Here is a 20,870-nt window from a genome sequence, read left to right as displayed (position 1 = left end):
TCCTTCCCTTCCTTCTTTTCCGGCGTCGAGCGGCGGCTGAGGCGGCGGCAAGGCGGGCATGGCAGGCATGGCGGGCCCGGCGGCGGCGCTGCGGATCGGGGACCAGCTCATCCTGGAGGAGGACTACGACGAGGCCTACATCCCCAGCCAGAGAGGTCGGGCCCTCTTGCCTCCCTCCCGCCCTCCCGCCCTCCCTTCCCGTCCTCCCCGCTTCCGGTCCTGACTCGGTCCTTTCCCCGCAGAGATCCAGGAGTTCGCGCGCGTGATCGGGATCGACCCGGAGGCGGAGCCCGAGCTGCTCTGGCTGGCCAGGGAGGGGATCGTGGCCCCGCTGCCGGCCGAGTGGAAGCCCTGGTGAGGCACCAGCCAAGCCCTCCCGGCAGATGCCCATCCAGCCTGCCATAGAATCCTAGAACCGGAAGGGGTCCCCAAAGGATATCTAGTCCAACCCCCGTCCTGTCAGGAAGGGGGACACAATCCAAGCCCTCCCAACAGATGGCCAGCCTGCTAATAATAATAGAATTCTGGAGTCCCCAAAGACCATCAAGTCCAACCCCTGGTTCTGCCAGGAAGGGGACACAATCCAAGCCCTCCTAGCAGATGGTCATCCAAGCTCTGCTCATGCTGATAGAATCTTGGAGTCCCCAAAGGGCATCTAGTCCAACCCCCACCCTGCCAGGAAGGAGGACACCGTCAAAGCCATCCAAGTTCTGCTAATAATAGAATTCTAGAATTGGAAGGGGACCCCAAAGAGCATCTAGCCCAACCCCTGGGTCTGCCAGGAAGGAGGACACAATCAAAACCTTCCTGACAGATGGCCATCCAACCTGCCATAGAATCCTAGAACCAGAAGGGGCCCCCAAAGGCCATCCAGCCCTACCCAGTTCTGCCAGAAAGGAGAAGCACAATCAGATCACCCTCAAGAGATGGTCACCCATCCTGTCTCCTTCCAGAGAAGGAGCCATTCTTCCACGTGTTCAGGTGGAGCCTCCTTTCCTGTGATGTCAACATCCCAATGCAGGGATGTAGGAATAACAATCAATTTAATGATATAATAATATATAATAATGTTATACTATACAAATATTATATTGTATATACATGTAATATTAATAATAATATTATGATGTAATACAATGTAATAATAATTATACTTCACTGTTATAATTGTATATTTATATTACGTGCAGTATTTCTAATAATATTGCAATATAGTCGTATAATATATTGTATGTATATATACTTGTAAACTGCCCTGAGTCCCCTTTGGGGTGAGAAGGGCGGGATATAAATGTCGCAAATAAATAAATAAAGAAATAATAGGAAAAAAAATAAGTCAGTAGCGAGAATGATAGGATCCCCAATAATAACAACAGATCAGCCCCTCCCCTCTTGTCATCCCAAACTTGGCTTTGGGAGAAGCCATTTGGCCCAGCATAAGGACCTGTGCAATATAGTTGGCATGGGCTGGCTTTGGATCTGTGCACAGTCCTCGTCTCATGTTGACATCGGTCCTCTCTCTCTGCAGCCAGGACGTGACGGGGGACATCTACTACTTCAACTTCGCCACCGGCCAGTCCAGCTGGGACCATCCCTGCGACGAGCACTACCGGCAGCTAGTGATCCAGGAGCGGGAGCGACGCGTGGACCCCGGAGGAGGCGGGGGAGGAGGAGGAGGAGGAGGAGGCCTCCGGAAGAAGCCCGGGAAGCAGCGCAAGGACAAGCGGAAGAAGAAAGGCGAGGACATACTGCTGCTGAAGCGGGTGAGGAAGGCAAAGAGCGCCTTCAGCCGGAAACGGGAAACGGGGCCTTTTTGGGGGCTGCTCCTCTCTTCCTCCCTCCCCAAAGAGAGGAACCAGGAGGGCCTCACCTTTGCTTGCGGTTAAGAAGCAAGATAAAACACTTCTTAGCTGCCAGGTCTTTGGTGGAAGACAAAGGGCAGGCTGCCAGGGAGGTTTATTTGTTTATTTACTGTGTTTGTTTATTTACTTGTTTATTTACTTTTCTCACCCCAGGCAGGACTCTTAAGTGGTGTACAACATGGTGATGGCAAAATTCAATGCCTAACATGCATAAAACCAAATCATAAAATCTAAATATTGATAAGAATATTATAATGTAATACAATGTAATAATACATTATTATAATTATATATTATATCATCATATTATATTATACCTGTCCCATCACCAACTGACGCTCTGGGGCCAGAGCAGAGGGAGTCGGGAAGACAGTTCCATCTTGTCTCCTTTGGCATCAGTTGGAGGCCCCTCCCTCCAGTAACATGCTATGCTAGTTATATATATATACATATATATATGTGTGTGTGTATGTATAATTGGCATAGCATGATACTATGCTTATATACAACTTAGTTTATAATGTATAATAATACAATATATTGTATATACATATAATATTTATTTATTTATTTATTTACTGCATTTATATACCGCTTTTCTCACCCCTGGGGGGACTCAAAGCGGTTTACAACATAATGGCAAAATGCCAACCATACATTAGAAAACATAACAGACTGATCACATCATAAACAATAAAATGAGCAACATCAAGTGTACTTATCAAACAACTCAAAAATAACAAAAATAGAAATTTAAATATATAAATCAAACATTTAGGACATGTTTACTAGTAGATCTAATATTAGTAAACAGTTAAAACATTAAACGTAAAAAGGCAATTTGCAACAAGCCAACAGGCAGATGTTGTGTCAGTGTTTAAAGTGCTGTCTGAATTAGATTATATTGCACAATTCCACAAGATAAAAAGGGCCAAGTTAAGAAGGTTTGGTTACCATTCCCCTCCCCCACCTGCCTCCCGAATTCCCTCCCCAGACCACACCTGGAATACTGTGTCCAATTTTGGGCACCACAGTTGAAGGGAGATGTTGACAAGCTGGAAAGCGTCCAGAGGAGGGCGACTAAAATGATGAAGGGTCTGGAGAACAAGCCCTATGAGGAGCGGCTTAAAGAGCTGGGCATGTTTAGCCTGCAGAAGAGAAGGCTGAGAGGAGACATGATAGCCATGTACAAATATGTGAAGGGAAGTCATAGGGAAGAGGGAGCAAGCTTGTTTTCTGCTGCCCTGCAGACTAGGACACGGAACAATGGCTTCAAACTACAGGAAAGGAGATTCCACCTGAACATCAGGAAGAACTTCCTCACTGTGAGAGCTGTTCGACAGTGGAACTCTCTCCCCGGGGCCGTGGTGGAGGCTCCTTCCTTGGAGGCTTTTAAGCAGAGGCTGGATGGCCATCTGTCGGGGGTGCTTTGAATGCGATTTCCTGCTTCTTAGCAGGGGGTTGGACTAGATGGCCCATGTGGTCTCTTCCAACTCTACTATTCTATGATTCTATGTCTAGCCCCAGTCTTTATGCCCGCCCAAAGATTCCCAGATCATCGCAAATAAGGACTCTTCTGGATACTGCTCAGGCAAAGCCCAGGTCTTCATGGGGGGCGGGCGGTGTAAACTGTGATATGAGGTCCTTGGGGAAGTAGATGGGGGTGTTTTTTCTTGTGATGGTGAGGTGTCTCTATCCATGTTGGTAAAAGTTGCTCAGCAAAGCAGGTCTGGGTCTATATAATATATATACACAGGCCCGGGCTGTGGTGCAGGCTGGGGAGCAGCCAGATGCAGCCAGCTGCAACAAATCACTCTGACCAAGAGGTCATGAGTTCGAGGCCAGCTCGGAGCCTGCGTTTGTCTCTGTCTTTGTTCTATGTTAAGGCATTGAATGTTTGCCTTATATGTGTAATGTGATCCGCCCTGAGTCCCCTTCGGGGTGAGAAGGGTGGAATATAAATACTGTAAATAAATAAATAAGTAAATAATATTGATAATATTATAATGTATTACGATATAATACTGATAATAATACAATTTAATAATATTAATTATATATTATATAATACAATATAGTAATTTAATGCTAGTATTGTACTATGCTCCTAATATAATGTCCCCTTTGGGGTGAGAAGGGCGGCATATAAATGTAGCAAATAACTAAATATAGTGGTATAGTACAATATAGTAATATCTAATGCTTATATTGTACTATGCTAATAATATAATATATTGTATGTACATATACCTTGTAAGCTGCCCTGAGTCCCCTTCGGGGTGAGAGAGGGCGGGATATAAATGTTGCAAATAAATAAATATATAAATAAACAAAAATATATTGCTGTGCATTAAAAACTATACAAACAGGTTACATGTCGGATTTAGGGAAGGGGGTAGGTTTTATATTTCGAGCGTAAACACACCTGTGATTTGCCTATTTCCCTGCCCAGGAGGTGCAGTCGGAGTCGGGTCTCCTCCCCTCGGCCTCCTTCTACCGAACGCTCTCACCGGCCTCCTCCTCAGGCAGGGCCAGCCCTGACCTCGAGCCGCAGGGCAGCCTGACTGCGAGGCAGGATCCCTTCCTGAGGGTCCCGAAGGGGAGATCCTCTGCGGTGCTGCCAGAACCCAGCGACCCTTTGAGGCTCCTCCCGGCCAGTGCCTCGGGCAAACTGCAGCCGCTCTCTCTGGGCAAGCCCAGCCGGACCCACCAGATCCTTGCGGACGTCGAAAAGATCCTGGGAAGAGCTTCGTCCTCCTCTGGCAAGCACGATGCCGGCCATCCGCCCCGACAAGACTCCACTGCAGAGGTCCGGTGTGCGGCAGCCGGGGCGTTTTCAGATTCGGAGCCCGAAGACACCGAGAGTCCCCGTGGCACACAGCGTAACCGCCGGGCCCTGAAAGAGCCGCCCCACGGAGCTCAGACCGACGACCGTTCACTGAGCCCGGGGTCACCTCTGAGGGGAGGCCTCTTGTTGGAGGTTGTGACACTGGGCAAAGACCAAGGGGACGGCAATGCCCTCGAAGGACGCAGCCCTGTCGATGCCCTTCTGGGAGAGAAGGATGAGGACCTTGTACCTGCTGTGGCCGCAGAAGTGCCGCTCGTTCCCTCTGTGGCTTCCCTTCGGCCCAACAGAGCCCCGGAGGAAGAGCGGGGCCTCCACTCTCTGGGGAATGGGCTGCGGCTACTTGACGGCAGGAGGAAGAAGGGACCCCAGGCCACAGAACTCGGCAAGAGTGGAAGAGCGACCGTGGAGCAGGGGCCGGCCCTGGTTGCCGGCCCTGTACTGCGGGTGGAGGCCGAGGCCGGAGCAAGGGCCAGTCCTGAGTCCTTTCCCAGCAGCAAGGCGGACTCCGGGGGCGGCAGCGTGGGCAGCAGCCTGGCGGACCACCTGGCCTCCCAGGTCCTGGGCGAGGTGGACAACTTCTCCTGGGACCTACAGAGCTCCCATGACACCGACCACGCTGCGGAGCCCCCGGCCGCAGCCAAGAGGCCCTTCCTGGAAGCCCTTCACTCACAGGCCCACAGCTCCCCGGAGGAGCACTCCGAAAGCGAGTGCTACTCCGAGGACCAGAAGTTCTACCGGCACGTGCTACACATGGTCAAAAGGTCGCGGGGGGCAGAACCCTTCAGCCAGTGCCCTGGCACTGCTCAGGAAGACTCCGAGGAAGCAGTGGTTTCTGAGACCGGGAGCCCAAAGGGACCCCCCTCTGCTGCAGAAGGAAAGGAGCCCACGCCGGCCGAGAAGGGCAGCCGGACTGCGCTTGCACCAGAAGGAGAGAAAGCCAAAGAGGTAGGCGGCTCAGGTATTCTTTCCTGCCTTCACTTTTGAGCCGGGGCAAGGAGGGAGGGAGGACTGACTGCCTTCTGATTTCCCCCGATGTTGCTCCAGGCTTAGGGATTTCCTCTTGCTCCCAGAAAGACGTCTTCCTCCCTAACCTATCCTCTCTATTGTTAAGGCTTCATTGTTGACATCTTTTGAGAGGAATATTCAAGAGAAGAAGCCTTGCATGGGATGAGTTCTAGTTTTAGGAGTTCCATGCTCACTTCCCGGATCAGGTTGAAGTGTTGCGTACTTCAGCTATGGAATACTGATAAAACCCACCTGCCTTATCTGGGAGACTGGAAGGGGGTTTTGCCGTCTTTTCTAAAGCTTGGGGAAATTCAGAACTTTGATATTTTATCTGTGGCTCCCAATCGAGGCATCTGTGGGACCTCCAGCCTCAGATGTGACGTTTTCTCTAACAAGGCTCCTGCGTAAACGTCGCTGGTGGCTGCCCAGAAGCTTTGGCCTTGCAAGGGTGGCCTTTGTCTGGGATGTGTGACCTCTTCCCTTTCTGGGGATCCCTTTTGGGGCGGGACACCATTCCAGGTTGCTTTCCGGTTTCTCACGTTGTCTGTATCCATCTTCAGGCTGATTTGTGCTTGTCCTCATGGTGCCGCTCTGTTGCACATTGAAATAACTGCCTCCGTCTCTCCGCAATCTCTTCCTAACATCCTCACTTTCTTTGCATTCCGTAGCCTGACAGCCGCAAAAAGGGTGTGTGTGAATCAGTGGCCCAGGAAGAAGCAACAGAAGCAGCCGCTGCCTTGGACTTGTTAGTACCTGACAACAGAGCAGAGAAGGAAGAAGAGAGCAGCAGCGAGGTAGAGGAGCCTTGTCCCGTTCAATAGCCTTTGTGTGGATGCTTCCCTTCCTCTCTGGTCCCTGGTTCCAGGCTGCTCTCTTGCAGGCGCATCCCTGCTTCAGAGATGGGAGACCAGTGCGTGCAAATCCACCGGAAGGGCTTTCTCCCCACCCAACGACCCCAGTGCTGTGTTTGGGGGTGGGATGACTGGGTGAGATGGGGAGCCTCTTGGAGAAGAGGGGCTTGGGGCAGGTAGTAGCAGACCCTCCTCGCCTTTCAGGGCCCACGGAGAGGAGCCCGGCTCCTCAGGAACCTCCACGTGGACCTCAGCACCCTGGACTCCGGCTCCGACAATGAGGTGGGTGCTTCCTGTGTCCTTATTTTTTAATACCAGGAGCCAGATTGTTTTCATTTTCATGGTTTCCTCCTTTCTGTTGACATTGTCCACGTGCTTCTTGTGGATTTCAGTGGCTTCTCTGTTCAGTCTGACATGGTGGTTGTTAGAGTGGTCCAGCATTTCTGTGTTCTCAAATAATATCCCAATAAAAGATTCTCCCAGACAGTAAGCAGCCAGACCTTGAAGCTGAAAGGCTATTCAATGCTAATCAAGATGGCCAATTGCAACATTCATGCCTGCCTCAGGCAGACAAGAGTTCTTTCTCCCACCCTGAATTGAAAACATTGTTGTTCCAGAGCACGTTTGAATGAATAGGCCCAATAGAGTTGTCAACAGAATACTTTTTTATATTTATAAAACCATATGGCACTTTATCACTGTTACTCATTTCCATGATACAGCACTTTATGAAACCTGTCCCCGCTGGTTTGCTTTTAATTACTCTGATTTTATCTGCTTGGATTTTAATGTATTGTCCATTATTTTATTTTGTGTATCGTTGAAGTGTTTTAAGTTTTGTCAAATATGTTGTGTCCGTTGTTTCGGGCTTGTCCCTGTTGTGAGCCGCCCAAAGTCCCTTCAGGGAGATGGGGCGGGATATAAAAATAAAGTTGTTGTTATTATTATTATTATTATTATTATTATTATTATTTTATTTTATTATGACACAGCAAACAAGATAGATATGCTGGATTTCATATCACAAAATCACAAGTCGAACATTTCCCAAGTGTCTAGGACTGTGTGATGTATTTTCGGATGATGCGTGCAGATCCCAGTCGGGTGGCCTTTTGCAGTTGGCAGATCGTAATTTTGTCAATGTCTATTGTTTCCAAATGCCGGCTGAGATCTTTTGGCACGACACCCAGTGTGCCGATCACCACCGGGACCACCTGCACTGGTTTCTGCCAGAGTCTTTGAAGTTCAATCTTGAGGTCCTGATAGTGGCTGAGTTTTTCCTGTTTTTTTTTGTCAATGCGACTGTCACCTGGGATGGCAACATCAATTATTATTATTATTAACATTCCACAGATATATAAACCCCACTGGCCTAGTTTCCAACAGACCTCACAACCTCTGAGGATGCCTGCCATAGATATGGGTGAAACATCAGGAAATAATGCTTCTGGAACATGGCCAGAGAACCCGGAAAACTCACAGCAGCCCAACATAATAATAATACGCACCTCTCCTTATGGCTGAGGCAGTGCACAATACATCCATAAAAGCACATATTCGAACATACACATAATTAAAAGACATGGTGCCCAAGTTATTATACAAAGGGTGTCTCTGGCTGCTTGCATTTCCCTCCGAAAGGGCAGAGCAATGGCAGACCCTGTGGTGTGTTGCTTCCTCTTGCAGGGAGAAGGCTGGCTGCCAGGAGAGGAAGCAGGACACGCAAAAGGCGGTGTAGAAGAGGAATGGAAGCAGGAGTCGGCCGAGGTGCCCAAAAGGTACAGGGCCAGTTGCAGTGGAAGGTGGTGCCTGGGGTCTGCCTGTTGCCCAGTTGGTTCCTGGTGAGCTTTATTGTGGATCTGTTTCTCCTGGTGATAGAAATGCTGAGCCTGAGGTCAAACCAATGACGCCCTGGAAAGAAGAGGGTTCCGCAGAAGACGAAGTGAAAAAGACTTCTGTTGGCAAAGGACAGGCCTTGTCTTTGCAACAAGGAAAACAAACTTCGATCCAGAACATCCCTAAAGAAGAGGAAGAGACCCAAGGTTTCCATCAGCAGAAGGAGGAGGCCCTTCGGTGAGTTCCAGACACGTACAGAGGAGAGACATGGCCAGCCCTGAGAACACGGAGCTTAGCCGGCCTCCACATCCGACGTGTGTTCTTGTGGTTTCATGCAGAGGCCCTCCTCCTTGTCCCTTAGATCCCTGAAATGTGAGCTGGAGAAGGCCAGGCGGGAAGAGGAGCAGCACTTGCGGGAGAAGGCCCGGCAGGAGCTTGAGGAACTCCGAACCCAAATCTGTTCTGAAACGGAGGCAGAGAAGGAGAGAGTCAGGTACCCACCTCAGCTGGCTGTGTCTGGGAGCAACGTAACATGGTTATTTATTATTTACAGCATTTATATTCCGCCCTTCTCACCCTGAAGGGGACTGAGGGCGGATCGCAGAACATATACACAGCAAACGTTCAATGCCGTTAGACGTACAGGACAGACAACACATAGAGGTATTATGTCGGCATCTTTCGAACTTAAGCATCCTGGAGACTGTGCTCGATTCCATCCTCTATGATGACGAGCCCTTGATCATAGACTTTTTTCTCCTGTTCTTTGATTGCTGGCATTTGGTACAGTAGAGTCTCACTTATCCAAGCCTCGCTTATCCAAGCTTCTGGATTATCCAAGCCATTTTTGTAGTCAATGTTTCCAATATATCACGATATTTTGGTGCTAAATTCGTAAATACAGTAATTACTATGTAGCATGACTGCGTATTCAAACTACCTTTTCTGTCAAATTTGTTGTATAACATGATGTTTTGGCGCTTAATTTGTAAAATCATGACCTAATTTGATGTTTAATAGGCTTTTCCTTAATCCCTCCTTATTATCCAAGATATTCGCTTATCCAAGCTTCTGCCGGCCCGTTTAGCTTGGATAAGTGAGACTCTACTGTATTTCCTTTTTTATGGTGCCCTAAAATACCTCCCCGCTTAAGCGGTGCTAATTTCTCTACTCACGGCTCACATCTGTTTTCGAACTGCTCAGGTGGACAGTGAGCTGGGCTTAAGGTCCAGTGCTCACCCCGACCCAGGCTTGAACTTCCAGCCTTTCAGTTGGTAAAGATCTATTGCTGATGATGATTAGCCAGCTGTGCTAAATCCTGGCCCTTTATTGTGTGGCATCTTTTGTCTTTCTGTTTCTTGTTTGTGGCAGCATATTTTTTATTATTCTGTCGTAGCTCAGCAACCTCCCGACGAGCCATGCGACTGATAATTGTAGGGGCGTGTGTGGGGAAAATACTCTTTTACAAGGCTTTCCCAGCTGCTTGAGGGAGGGCAGTGGCCACAGCAATCTTTCCTCTTGACTCTTGGGGTCTTCCTTAGAGCAATGGGGGCTGAGAACCCAGAAGGCTCTGGTGAAGGGGCTGAAGCTGGCATGGTCGGAGCCTTTGCCTTTCCAAAGGCATGTTGCAGAAGGCATTGGCAGTGTTAAGAGGCTGCTTTTCTGACCGCAGAAGCCGGGCACCTGTCTTTCAGCCTCCAGAGGCTTGTTCCCTGAGCCACTGTGGTGGCCAGTGAGACCTGCTGGTGCTGAGGACGAGACATTCCCTTCTTGTGCCGCTCTCTTCCTGACAGGGAGGAACTGGAGTCCCTTCGGCAGTCGGAGGAGCAGGCGCTGAGGGAAAAGGCACACCTTTCCCTGGAACGGGCAAAGCAGGAGGCGGAGGCGGCTCAGGAGGCCCAGGAGGCAGAGCTGGAGCAGGACCTCCAGAAAGCCGTGAGCGAGCGGAAAGAGAGACTGCGCCAGCAAAAGGAGGCGGTGAGGAAGCCCTTCATCTCTCTACCCCATGTCAGAGCATTGCCCGTAGGAAGCCCGGGAGTCAGGCCTCTGTGCTTCGGCATGACCGTAGCATGTAGCAGCGCTTCCAGGACTCTCTTGTGGCTCTTTGTGACCTGGCAGGGAATTTCACAGTTTCCTCTTTGCATGGTGCCCCTTGGGTTTCTTTTCTGGCCTGTTTTGGTGGGTGACTTTCTTCCATTTTACTCTTTGGTCCCACTAAATGTGAGTTAAGCTCCTCCAAATATCATCCCGTTTTCTTGTAGGACAGTTGTTCAGTCCCATAACTGCCGACTACAGTCTCAGTGTTTTTGTTTTTTTTTTAGGTCAGGCCATCCTTTTTTTAAAATCATTTTTATTGGCACTTTGCAAGCAACTTCGTTCAACGTATAGCTTTTCTCCAATATTATTTTGTATCTTACATTAAAAGTAGGTGAACAATGCATAAATAGCTAAAGTAGGAAAATAGAGAGGGCTCTGGAAGTAACAGAAAGTTATAGCAACTTTTTGCACGATCTCACGCCTTTTTTCCCCTCTTTTTTTGTTTTTCACCTTTTTTCTTATTGTTTGTTGCTCCCTCTCTATTTTCCTAGGCCAGGCCATCCTTAACGTAACAATATCCTCATTTAATTTTCACATGTTGACCCCATTGGAAAGTACACTCAAAAGGGTCCAGGCAGGCTTTCTTGTAGATTATCCCTCTTGAACCAACTTGTCTATCATTTTTGGTAAAGGTTGAAATTTTCTTCTGGCTCTGCCATCATCTCCTTTTTGTTTGAGATGTGAGGGAGCCCCCTTTTTTAAAAAAGTGCCTAGAAGACCCCCCTGAAAGAGCGTTCTGCCTCAAAACATCTCCAGAGGTGATAAAAATGGTCTTAAATGGTCTTCCACGTCCATGGCCTCCTTTTGTAGCTGCTTTGCTTTCAAAGACCTTGAGTCATTTTGCTCTCGCCTGTCACTCCTGGTCATTTTGCACAAGTGACAATCCTCAGAGGCCCTTGCAACCCTGTTCCTCCATTTTGGGAAATGGCTGCTGATGTGCGCCCCTGCCTTCTTTTCCAGGCCCTACAAGAACTAGAAGCCCAGTTTGCCGCAGAGACCCAGCAGCAGAGAGCGGCGGCCCTGGAAGTGCAGCAGAAGGTACGGTGCTGGTGGCCTTTGCCTCACACTACTTCCAGGCCTAGACCTCCGCTGATCCTCTTTGTGTCCTTTGCACAGGCCCTCGCTGTGCTCCGAAGGCAGATAGCGGAGGCTCAGCAAAAGGCGGAAACGGAATTGCAGGAGGAGCTGGAAAGCGCAGAGCAGCAAGCCCAGCGGAAGAAGCATCAGGTGGCTGAATACGAGCGAGAGGTAAGGAGGGCTGGGCCGAAGCGCATTGCCATCCCACAGCTCAGAGTGGGAGCGGTGTCTGTGACACCTGAGGTCAAAGCAGCAGAGTTGCTCTCCATAGCCTTTCCCTCTCCGCTGAGTGTTCAAGAGGGTCCCGGAACGGTCTGGGGGCTTCCTTCCAAGGAGGTGGCTCCAGGGAGGAGAGCGGGAGGCCCAGAGTCCTACTTTGGGATCCTGTTTAGGTAAGGAATGCTGGTCGGAAGCACAGGGACTTACAAAGCATTGCAGGGAACCAGTGGGAAGGTTGAAGCTCTTACAGCATTGCAGGACAGTGGTGGCATCCTTCCTTGGTTGTTCAGGGCACTGCCAGCGGTTTCAGAGGCAAAGCTTGTGCGTGAGGCCCTGCTGCCTCCTGATCCATGGGCCATTGTGTTGGGTCTCTGAGGAGTCACTCCATAAGAGGCCCTGAAGACTACTTGCTTCCTGGAGAGTCCTAGAGTTGGTGGGGAAGAAAGTGCCCCTCACCCAGCGAGGCCTCTGTCTTGTTGCCTCCTCAGCTCAGTGACCTCCTGAGGGAGAAGCGGCAGGAAGTGGAGCGGGAGCATGCGAGGCGGATGGAGAAGGCGCAGGAGGCGCACCGGGAGGCCCTGGCAGAGATCCAAGCGCAGCACCTGGAGGAGGTGAGCCCTGGGGGTCCCGGTGCCTGCACGTTTTCACGTGGGGCACTGAGGCCCAGAAATAGGGGGAGAGGCCAGGAGCAAAGCCAGGAATAGCCCACTGTGCCCTGTCTTTGTGGCAGGAGAGACGGCAGCGGGAGGAGCTGCAGAGCCAGCTGCAAGAAGAGCGGGAATGCCTGAGAGCCAGCCATGAGGCTGAGGTGGAGACCTTGCGGAGGAAGCAGGCCGAGCAGATGAGAGACCTGTGCAGGAGCCAAAAGGAAGAGGTATGTGAGGGGGGCAGGCCATGTTCCTTAGGGAAATGGAACCAGGCCCTTCCCAGAGCCATTACTGTGCTTTGAAGTATACTCTGCAAGCAGGGAGCTGTTTCTGGTCCCCATTCCTACAGAAGTCACCCAGGGTAAGTTTGAGCAGCCAAAGCTTGACGGCAGGTATCCAGGAGGTGAGCAGCCACCCGTCTCTCATCCAAGAACCACAGCCCCCTCTGCAGCCAGAAAAGGATGCCCTAGAGCCACACACACCCCTTGCCAGAGGCTCAGGATCCCCCTTGGCTCTCTTTTTGCAGGAGGAAAAGGCAGCCTTGGAAAGGGAGCTCCGACTTCAGGAGGCACAAGCAAAAGCCGCCCAGCTTCATGCCCAGGTGACACTGGGAGCACAATCCTCCCAAAGGGCCCCAGAGCCACACACCCCACCCCTTACCAGAGTCTCCTTTTCTGCTGCTACTCTTGCGCAGGAGTCCTTTGTCATGGAAGCAGTGCCGGACACCTCTTACAGCACCTTACTGCCTCAAATTGGGAAGGAAATGGCTATGGTGGCAGGGTCTAGGGCCCACCAAACCCTTTGTTCACCAGTGTGCACTCCCTGTCTCTCTCCCTGGGCAGGAAGAAGCCTGGAAGAGAAGAAAACAGCAGCTCTTTGAGGAGGAGAAGCAACTGGAGCAACAGAGAAAGGTGTGTACATGCTTCCAGCTCTTGGGTGACATTGGCACCGATGCCTGCAGAGCTAGGCCTTGGGTCTCACACCCCCAGCAGCTCTGAAGCGGAGGAAGTGCCCTGCTGGCTTGTTGCCCAGGCAGAAGGCAGGGAGAGGGTCCTGGTCCTCTGTGGCTGTGGAGCTCTGGGAGTCCTTCAGGCCCTTGGTAGCCTTTTGTGGGCTGGCTCTCTTGCGCCGTGGCAGAACCAGACTCCACCTTCTCCTTGTTGGTAAGGGAGTGAAGGAGCCAAGACCAAGAGGCAACAAAAGGGCTCCTCACTGGCAGAGATGTGTGTTTGGAGGCTTTGAGTATGTCGTCACTTCCTTCTTGTGTGTCAAGGCCCCCCCTTGATTTGCCTCCTCAGGAAGCGGCTTTGGCCCTTGAGGAGTCTCGGAAGGAGCAGGAGAGCCTTGCGGAGAGTGTGCGGCAGCTGCTTCGTGAGATGGCAGAGCTCCAGGAGCAGAAAGCGGCGCTGGGCTCCCAGGTGGAGCGGCTGCGGAAGGAGGCCAGGTGCATGGGCTGTGCAGGCGGGACCCCTTGGCCGGGACCCCTTGGAGGGTCTCCACAGTCGATCTGTGGGATCACCAGGGAGTTTCAGGAAGAGCTGGCTCCCCCACTTCCCTCCTGACATGAAGCTCAGAGACGGTCTTGTTTTTCCTTCCCTGTTTTTTGTTGCTGGCAGTGAACTTGAGGAGGCCGTGAAGAGCAAGCAGGGGCTGCTGAGCCCAGGCGAAGGGAGCAGCTCCAAACCCTCTCCAAAGGAAAAGGAGGAGGAAGAGGAGGAGCTCAGGCTGGAAGACCTGCAAGAGAGCAGCTCAGTGGTTAGTCCAAGTCTGTTTGGGTGGGGTGGGGTAGGGTGGGGAGTCCCACTTCCTGCACTTCCTGTGGCTTCTCCGCTCCTGGGCTCAGCCTGGGATTCCACGGAAGGATGAGGACGTAGGGAGGCTGCACAAAAGAGGAGTAAGCCTGGCTAGCCAATATCTGCAAAACATACACTGGAGAAAATGAGAGGGCAGAAGAGAAAGAGGGGTACATGCCATCTTTCATGTGCAGTCGTGTTTTTAGGACCATCCGGTTTCAGAAAACTCCCCAGAAAAGGGAAGGTGCTACGTGAACCTTTGCACCTGGGGAGGAGACCCCTCAATGGCTTCCTCGCCCCCTGAGGCTTGGCTTGAGAGCAGAGAGCTTGGGACAGGAAGGAGCAGGCCCTGCTTTGATGGGATTTAGGCCTCAGCTGCGTATTCACTAACAGACTTGATTGAACCCTCAAGGCTGCCTCCAGAAAAGTGGAATTCAAAGCTCCAAAGGACAACGAGGAAAGCAGCGGCCTCCTGGACCAGTAAGTGGCGCAAGGCTTGGTGCTCCTGGCTCAGATGGACGCAGGGGGAGTGTGGGCTGTGGACCCGGGTCATTCTCCTGCTGCCCACAAGGATGGCATGGTTCGTCTTCTTCGGAGGTGCCTCTTTGCTGCTTGCTTTGGACCTCACCCAGATCCCTTCCTCCTAAAGGGTCCGACACTACATTTCTGCAGAGGGCTCCTCCCTGAAGACCACCAAGGAGTTCTTGGTGCGCCAGACGCACTCTGTGCGGAAGAGGCAGACGGCCCTGAGGGCAGCCAAGCTGCACTGGAGCCACGACCTGCAGGATCCGGGCCGCTCTGAGGTGCTGGTGGGGGTGCGCCGGAGCCTGGAAGAGGTGAGCGAAGGAAGAGGAGGGGCAGCCGGCCCTGGGACATGGGGCTGCCTTGGAATTGACACCAAACGCAGTCGTTGGGGGGTGGGAGGGGGCACAAGTCCCCAACTGGGTTGGACTCTGGCTCAGCACACATCATTGGCATGAGCGAACCCAGTTGAGAGACTGGTTGTGCTGCAGAGAGAGCTTTGAATCCCACCCACGGGAGAAAAGCGGGATAGAAATGAATAAATAATAATAAGTGTTCGACTTGTGATTTTGTGATATGAAATCCAGCATATCTATCTTGTTTGCTGTGTCAAAATAATAATAATAATAATAATAATAATAATAATAATAATAATAATAATAATAATAATAATAATACAAAGACTCTGGCACAAACCAGTCAAGGTGGTCCTAGTGGTGATCGGCACACTGGGTGCAGTGCCTAAAGCATCTGAGAATATAACATTGCACTTTAGTTCTAGTGGCCCCTCCAGGCCATCCTCTCCTCCATCCCAGTGTTTTTTTCTTTCTTTCTGTGATTCATATGTTATTTGAGTGATTATATTGCTTCTGTTTATGTGATTGTCTTAGTCAATTGTTATGTGGTTGTTGTTGGGGTTTTTTTTGTATTTTTATAGCGTTTTATAGTGTTTTCAGTGTTTTATTGTACAATGTTTTAGGCTGATTTTATATTGGAAACCGCCCTGAGTCCCTTTTGGGAGAGAGGGTGGTATACAAATAAACTTTTACTTACTTACTAAAGGCCTTGACCTGCACTTAAACACAATTGGTGCTGACAAAATCCCCACCTGCCAGCTGCAGAAGGCCACCTGACTGGGATCTGCACGCATTATTTGCCGATACAACACACAGTCCTAGACACTTGGGAAGTGTCTGCTGCGGACTCATCTTGTTGTGTTTCTATTAATAATAATAATAATAATAATAATAATAATAATAATAATAATAATAATGTTTGTGATATGAAATCCAGCATATCTATCTTGTTTGCTGTGTCATACAATGTCGTTGTGATAATAATAATAATAATAATAATAATAATAATAATAATAATAATAATAATAATAATGGTTTTCTTTTCCCTCCGTCAGGAAGCAAGGCAGCTGGAGGAGGTGAGGTCTGCGGTGCGGAAGGGCCAGGCCCTGCTGAGGAAGAAAGAGGAGCGGCTGGCCCAGCTGGAGTCCTCCCTGGCGGAAGAGGTGACCGTGCCCTCCCTCCCACTTCTAGGGCCAAAGGCTTTGCGCCAGGGGAGGAAGGGCCTGGGCCTGGCAGGCAGGTGCCAGCGCCGGCTCCCCGCTGGCACCCCCTTGGGACTGGTTCTCCCAATAAGGCGGAGCTGGAGTGGGGCTGGTGTGGTTGTGGAAACCCAAGTGGCCAGCCCTCCTCCTTGGCAGCCCCTTTTGTGCCTTCCGGAGGGACCACGCAAGCCATGCTGGAGGTCCAGAAGTGGGCACAGTGGCATCCATCCCTGAAGTGCAGAGGCAGGAAAGTGCCAAACTGGCCTCTTCCTTCCCTTCCTTCCTTCCCAGCTCTCCGACGAAGATACGCTCAAGGGAGGGGCGTGCAAGAAGGTGGTGACCTTCGATCTCAGTGACTCTGAAGACACAAGTAGCATGATGAGCACCAATGGCTCTCCCCACAAAAGTAAGGGATGGGTTGGGGGCCAGGGTGGCAATGCAGGGAGTCCTCCGTCCAGGAGTTTCCCAGGACAAGGGCATTTGCAGCATTTGCAGCACTTGCATCCTGGGTTTCAGACCCGTGCAGCCACAGCGCTCCACCTCTCAGCAGACCTCTTTCCCCCTTCTCTCCCCACAGGGCTTGGCCTGAAGCCGGACCTCCGCTTGCCCCCCCTGGACAAGATCCAGTGCCTGACCGACTCCTTGCAGCGCATCACCAGCGAGCTGAACAGGGTGCTGGGCCTCCTGAGCACCTTCAGCACCCAGCAGCCCTTGCCCTTCACGCCCGGCCGGAGCCCGTCCTCCCCGCTGTCCACAGAGGGTGTCCCATTGGCCACTTACCCCTCTCTGCCCCGCACTTCCGCTGGGCCTCACTGGGCCTGGGGCATCTGCTCGGCGCCCGTTGCTCCTTCTGCTCCAGCCGGCCAGTCGGTGGACAACATGTTGACGGAGAAGTGGCGCAAGTATTTCCCAGGTGAGGAGCGCCGTGGGAGCATCTGTCCTGGCTGCCTGTCCAGGAAAGCAAAGTCGTGGCAACTAGGGAAAGGTCCCCTCCATCAGCGAAACACAGTGCACTCTTTCTTCTCCTTCCAGGTGTCTTCCCATTGCCCTGTGGGGGCCCTGGAGCCCTGAGTGGCAAGCTGTCTTTGGTGACCCCTGAGTAAGGCTTCTTCTTGAGGCTGCCCGGTGGGGCTGGGAGCAGTGTCTCCCTCTCGCTCCCATTGACATCCCTCCCAATGTTTGCTTCCCTGCAGCAACCCCGTGCGCCTTCTCCCGCAGCCCCCTTTCTGTGGCTCTGAGGCAGAGAAGCAGAACATCCAGGGCATGATCGATGCCAACAGGAAGTGGCTGGAGAGCGTCAAGCAGGACTCCCGAGTGTATCCTTTGCCTGGTGGCATTTGGCATTAAAACCTGGGTTCCCCAATCTTTCCTTGGTCCTGACGTAATAATAATAATAATAATAATAATTATTTTATTATGTAACAGCAAACAAGATAGATATGCTGGATTTCGTACCACAAAATCACAAGTCGAACACTTCCCAAGTGTCTAGGACTGTGTGATGTATTTTCAGATGATGCATGCAGATCCCAGTAGGGTGGCCTTTTGCAGTTGGCAGATCGTAATTTTGTCAATGCCTATTGTTTCCAAATGCCGGCTGAGATCTTTTGGCACAGCACCCAATGTACCCATCACCACCAGGACCACCTGTACTGGTTTATTATTATTATTATTATCAGCTGCTATCAGGGAGCCCCCAGATGGCGTAGTGGACTAAGTGACTTGAAGGTTGGGTTGCTGACCTGAAAGCTGCCAGGTTCGAATCCCACCTGGGGAGAGTGCGGTTGAGCTCCCTCTATCAGCTCCAGCTCCATGTGGGGACATGAGAGAAGCCTCCCACAAGGATGGTAAAAACATCAAAACATCCGGGCTTCCCCTGGGCAACGTCCTTGCAGACGGCCAATTCTCTCACTCCAGAAGCGACTCAAGTTGCTCCTGACACGGAAAAAAAAAAAAAGCTGCCTCAAGATTGAACTTCAAAGACTCTGGCAGTAACCAGTACAGGTGGTCCCAGTGGTGAATTAATAAAATAATAATAATAATAATAATAATAATAATAATAATAATAATTATTATTATTATTATTATTATTATTATTATTATTATTTTATTTTTGTACCCCGCCTCCATCTCCCCGGGGAGACTTGGGGCGGCTTACATGGGGCTAAAGAAGCCCGGGCAAATACAAAACAAACATAGAATGACATCAAAAAAACGACGTGCAAATGAAAATTAAAAATAACATAAAATAAAATCACAACCATTAGTAAAACACAAGTTAAAACAGCAGTAAAGTCATAAAAGTGAACTGGGCAAAAGTACCCAGCTATGTAATTGGGTCAGGAGCCCCGGTGGCATAGTGTGTTAAAGCGCTGAGCTGCTGAACTTGCAGACCGAAAGGCCGCAGGTTCAAATCCCGGGAGCGGAATGAGCGCCCGCTGTTAGCTCCAGCTTCTGCCAACCTAGCAGTTCGAAAACATGCCAATGTGAGTAGATCAATAGGTACTTCTCTGGTGGGAATGGCACTCCATGCAGTCATGCTAGTGGCCACATGATCTTGGAGGTGTCTACGGACAACGCCAGTTCTTTGGCTTAGAAATGGAGATGAGCACCAACCCCCAGAGTCGGACACAAATAGAGTTAACATCAGGGGAAACCTTTACCTTTTATGCACTTGGGTTCTCTGCCTGAGCTGTCGTACCTGGCTTTTCCTTCACGCGGCCTGCAGGCCCATCCTGCTGAGCGGACCCAAGTCCCCCCACGGGCCCCTTCCTGGCGTGGTGCAGCTCGGCCTGGATGAGAACAACCAGATCAAAGTCTTCCACTTCTAGGAGAGAGAAAGGGGCCTCAAAGCTCCTCCCAAGCAGCAGCGCCCCGCTTGCTCCCCACTTGGCTGGCAATACATGGCATTCCTTCCTCTGAGGCAGCCTCCGTGAATGCTTCCTTGGGCCCAGCTCCTCTTACGGCTCCCGGTTTGGGGAAGCAGCCCCCTGCGCTCATTTCCCAGTGCCCTCGAGGCCAGCCTTTCTGGGGTGCCAGAGCCGTCTGCTCAAGACGCATGCCCGTGTGCATGGATGGTGGTAGCGGGTTCACGTGCTGGGCTCTGCAGGGCTGAGAGTCTTGGTTGCGCCATTCTCATTTTCTGTTCTGAGAACAGGCTTGGGGTGTGGGTGGGGGGAGCCTTTGGTATTGGCTTTGCTCAGCTACTGCGCCCAGTGGCAAATCCAGGGTCCGGGGAGCGGAGAGCATGGGGTCCTTCACTTTTCAATACACAGAGCTGGTTGGGCTGGGAGAAGTGGGGTGTCGGTGTGCCCATGGGTGACCCTTCCAGTGGTGCTTATGGTGACACAAGTGGTTTGTAGAAGCAAGAAGGGGCCAGTGGTGCCCTCCGTTCCGCTGGCAGGACAACGAGGGTCTTCGGCCCAGACCGCCTGCCTTTCCCCTTCATCCTCTTTGAGGGTGACCCCGTCTCACGGGCCAGGCTTCGGCTTCTGAGCCCCTGGGAGGGAGCGGCCTTTGGGGCACCCTCTGCACCGGACATCCATCATCATCATCATCCTCTCCGATCACAGCATTGCCCTCTCCGTCTGTCTGATCTCTCAAGAGCAGCAGAAGGGACGGGAAATGACTGGGGTGCGACAAAGTGTGCCTTTGGCTGCGTTTTGCATATCAAATAAAGCTATTTTTTGTACCTCTCTGGTGATGTTGGTCCTCTTCCTCCTGCTTGGGGTTTGTGAGAACCCTTCCTCTCATCTCTATCAGTCGCACAAGGCCTCCAGAGATGGGAGTGTGGTGTGGTTTCCGGGCTCTATGGCCATGTTCTAGCAGCATTTGTTGGGCAAGTGGACCCTCCCCATAAATGCACAGCAGAGTAACTTATTAGCAGCAGTGTGACCCAGCACTAGTAGCCAAAAGTGATAAAAAGAACAATAACACAGAGAACAATGTTATCTCTTCCTTAGAATGCTTTTCTTTATAGCAAAATAATTTGGTGGCACTATTTACAAAAATAAGGTTTCCATAACACAAATAGAATTCTTTCTACTTCCTTCTTTGCTTCCACGCAAGGCTTTTTCATTTTTGAGTTTACAACTTATAATGTGCATTTTGCTAATCTACTATTACAACCTCACTGTTTTTAAATTCTGTGTTTTTAATAAGTGTGTTTTTTTATTTTTTGGTTAATGTGCAAATATTACAATTGGTACATGTTACTTTTTTTTGATGTATTGTATATTGTTATTGTTTTATATTTGATATTTCTGTGAGCCGCCCCGAAACCCCTCCGGGGGAGATCGTGGCAGGATACGTTATCCAACGTTCTGGATTATCCAACGCATTTTTGTAGTCAATGTTTTCAGTACATAGTGATATTTTGGTGCTAAATTCGTAAATACAGTAATTACTACATAGCATTACTATGCATTGAACTACTTTTTCTGTCAAATTTGTTGTATAACATGATGTTTTGGTGCTTAATTTTTAAAATCATAACCTAATTTGATGTTTAATAGGCTTTTCCTTAATCTCTCATTATCCAACATATTCGCTTATC

General features: G+C 50.5%; 1 protein-coding gene across 2 annotated transcripts; it reads left to right on the top strand.

The window, feature by feature from the left end:
• cep164 (centrosomal protein 164) lies at positions 1 to 20,006 on the top strand. 2 transcript variants are annotated; one of them, XM_062961360.1, is made up of 26 exons: positions 1 to 155; positions 243 to 354; positions 1,529 to 1,763; positions 4,315 to 5,655; positions 6,384 to 6,509; positions 6,771 to 6,848; positions 8,253 to 8,344; positions 8,445 to 8,639; positions 8,764 to 8,895; positions 10,196 to 10,379; positions 11,460 to 11,537; positions 11,616 to 11,747; positions 12,284 to 12,406; positions 12,526 to 12,669; positions 12,969 to 13,043; positions 13,285 to 13,353; positions 13,741 to 13,886; positions 14,059 to 14,197; positions 14,648 to 14,715; positions 14,885 to 15,071; positions 16,169 to 16,276; positions 16,607 to 16,721; positions 16,893 to 17,228; positions 17,348 to 17,414; positions 17,509 to 17,631; positions 19,044 to 20,006. In XM_062961360.1, the coding sequence occupies exons 1-26, from the start codon at positions 59 to 61 to the stop codon at positions 19,144 to 19,146; spliced, it is 4,605 nt and encodes a 1,534-aa protein (XP_062817430.1). In that variant the 5' UTR covers positions 1 to 58; the 3' UTR covers positions 19,147 to 20,006. The 2 variants fall into 2 exon arrangements, with proteins under 2 accessions (XP_062817430.1, XP_062817431.1); XM_062961361.1 differs by lacking the exon at positions 17,348 to 17,414.
• The last annotated feature ends 864 nt before the right edge of the window (positions 20,007 to 20,870 follow it).

The sequence above is a fragment of the Anolis carolinensis genome, unplaced genomic scaffold (assembly GCF_035594765.1).
Source record: "Anolis carolinensis isolate JA03-04 unplaced genomic scaffold, rAnoCar3.1.pri scaffold_8, whole genome shotgun sequence".
Lineage (NCBI taxonomy): Eukaryota > Metazoa > Chordata > Lepidosauria > Squamata > Dactyloidae > Anolis > Anolis carolinensis.
This window is presented reverse-complemented; position numbering and strand designations above follow the sequence as displayed.

What these genes read in the sequence shown, in the direction of transcription:
- cep164 (XM_062961360.1), top strand. Translation starts at nt 59, where the DNA reads ATGGCAGGCATGGCGGGCCCGGCGGCGGCGCTGCGGATCGGGGACCAG. An exon ending in ACTCCGGCTCCGACAATGAG is followed by an intron (nt 6,849 to 8,252) that starts GTGGGTGCTTCC and finishes TTCCTCTTGCAG; the next exon opens with GGAGAAGGCTGGCTGCCAGG. An exon ending in CTGTCTTTGGTGACCCCTGA is followed by an intron (nt 17,415 to 17,508) that starts GTAAGGCTTCTT and finishes GCTTCCCTGCAG; the next exon opens with CAACCCCGTGCGCCTTCTCC.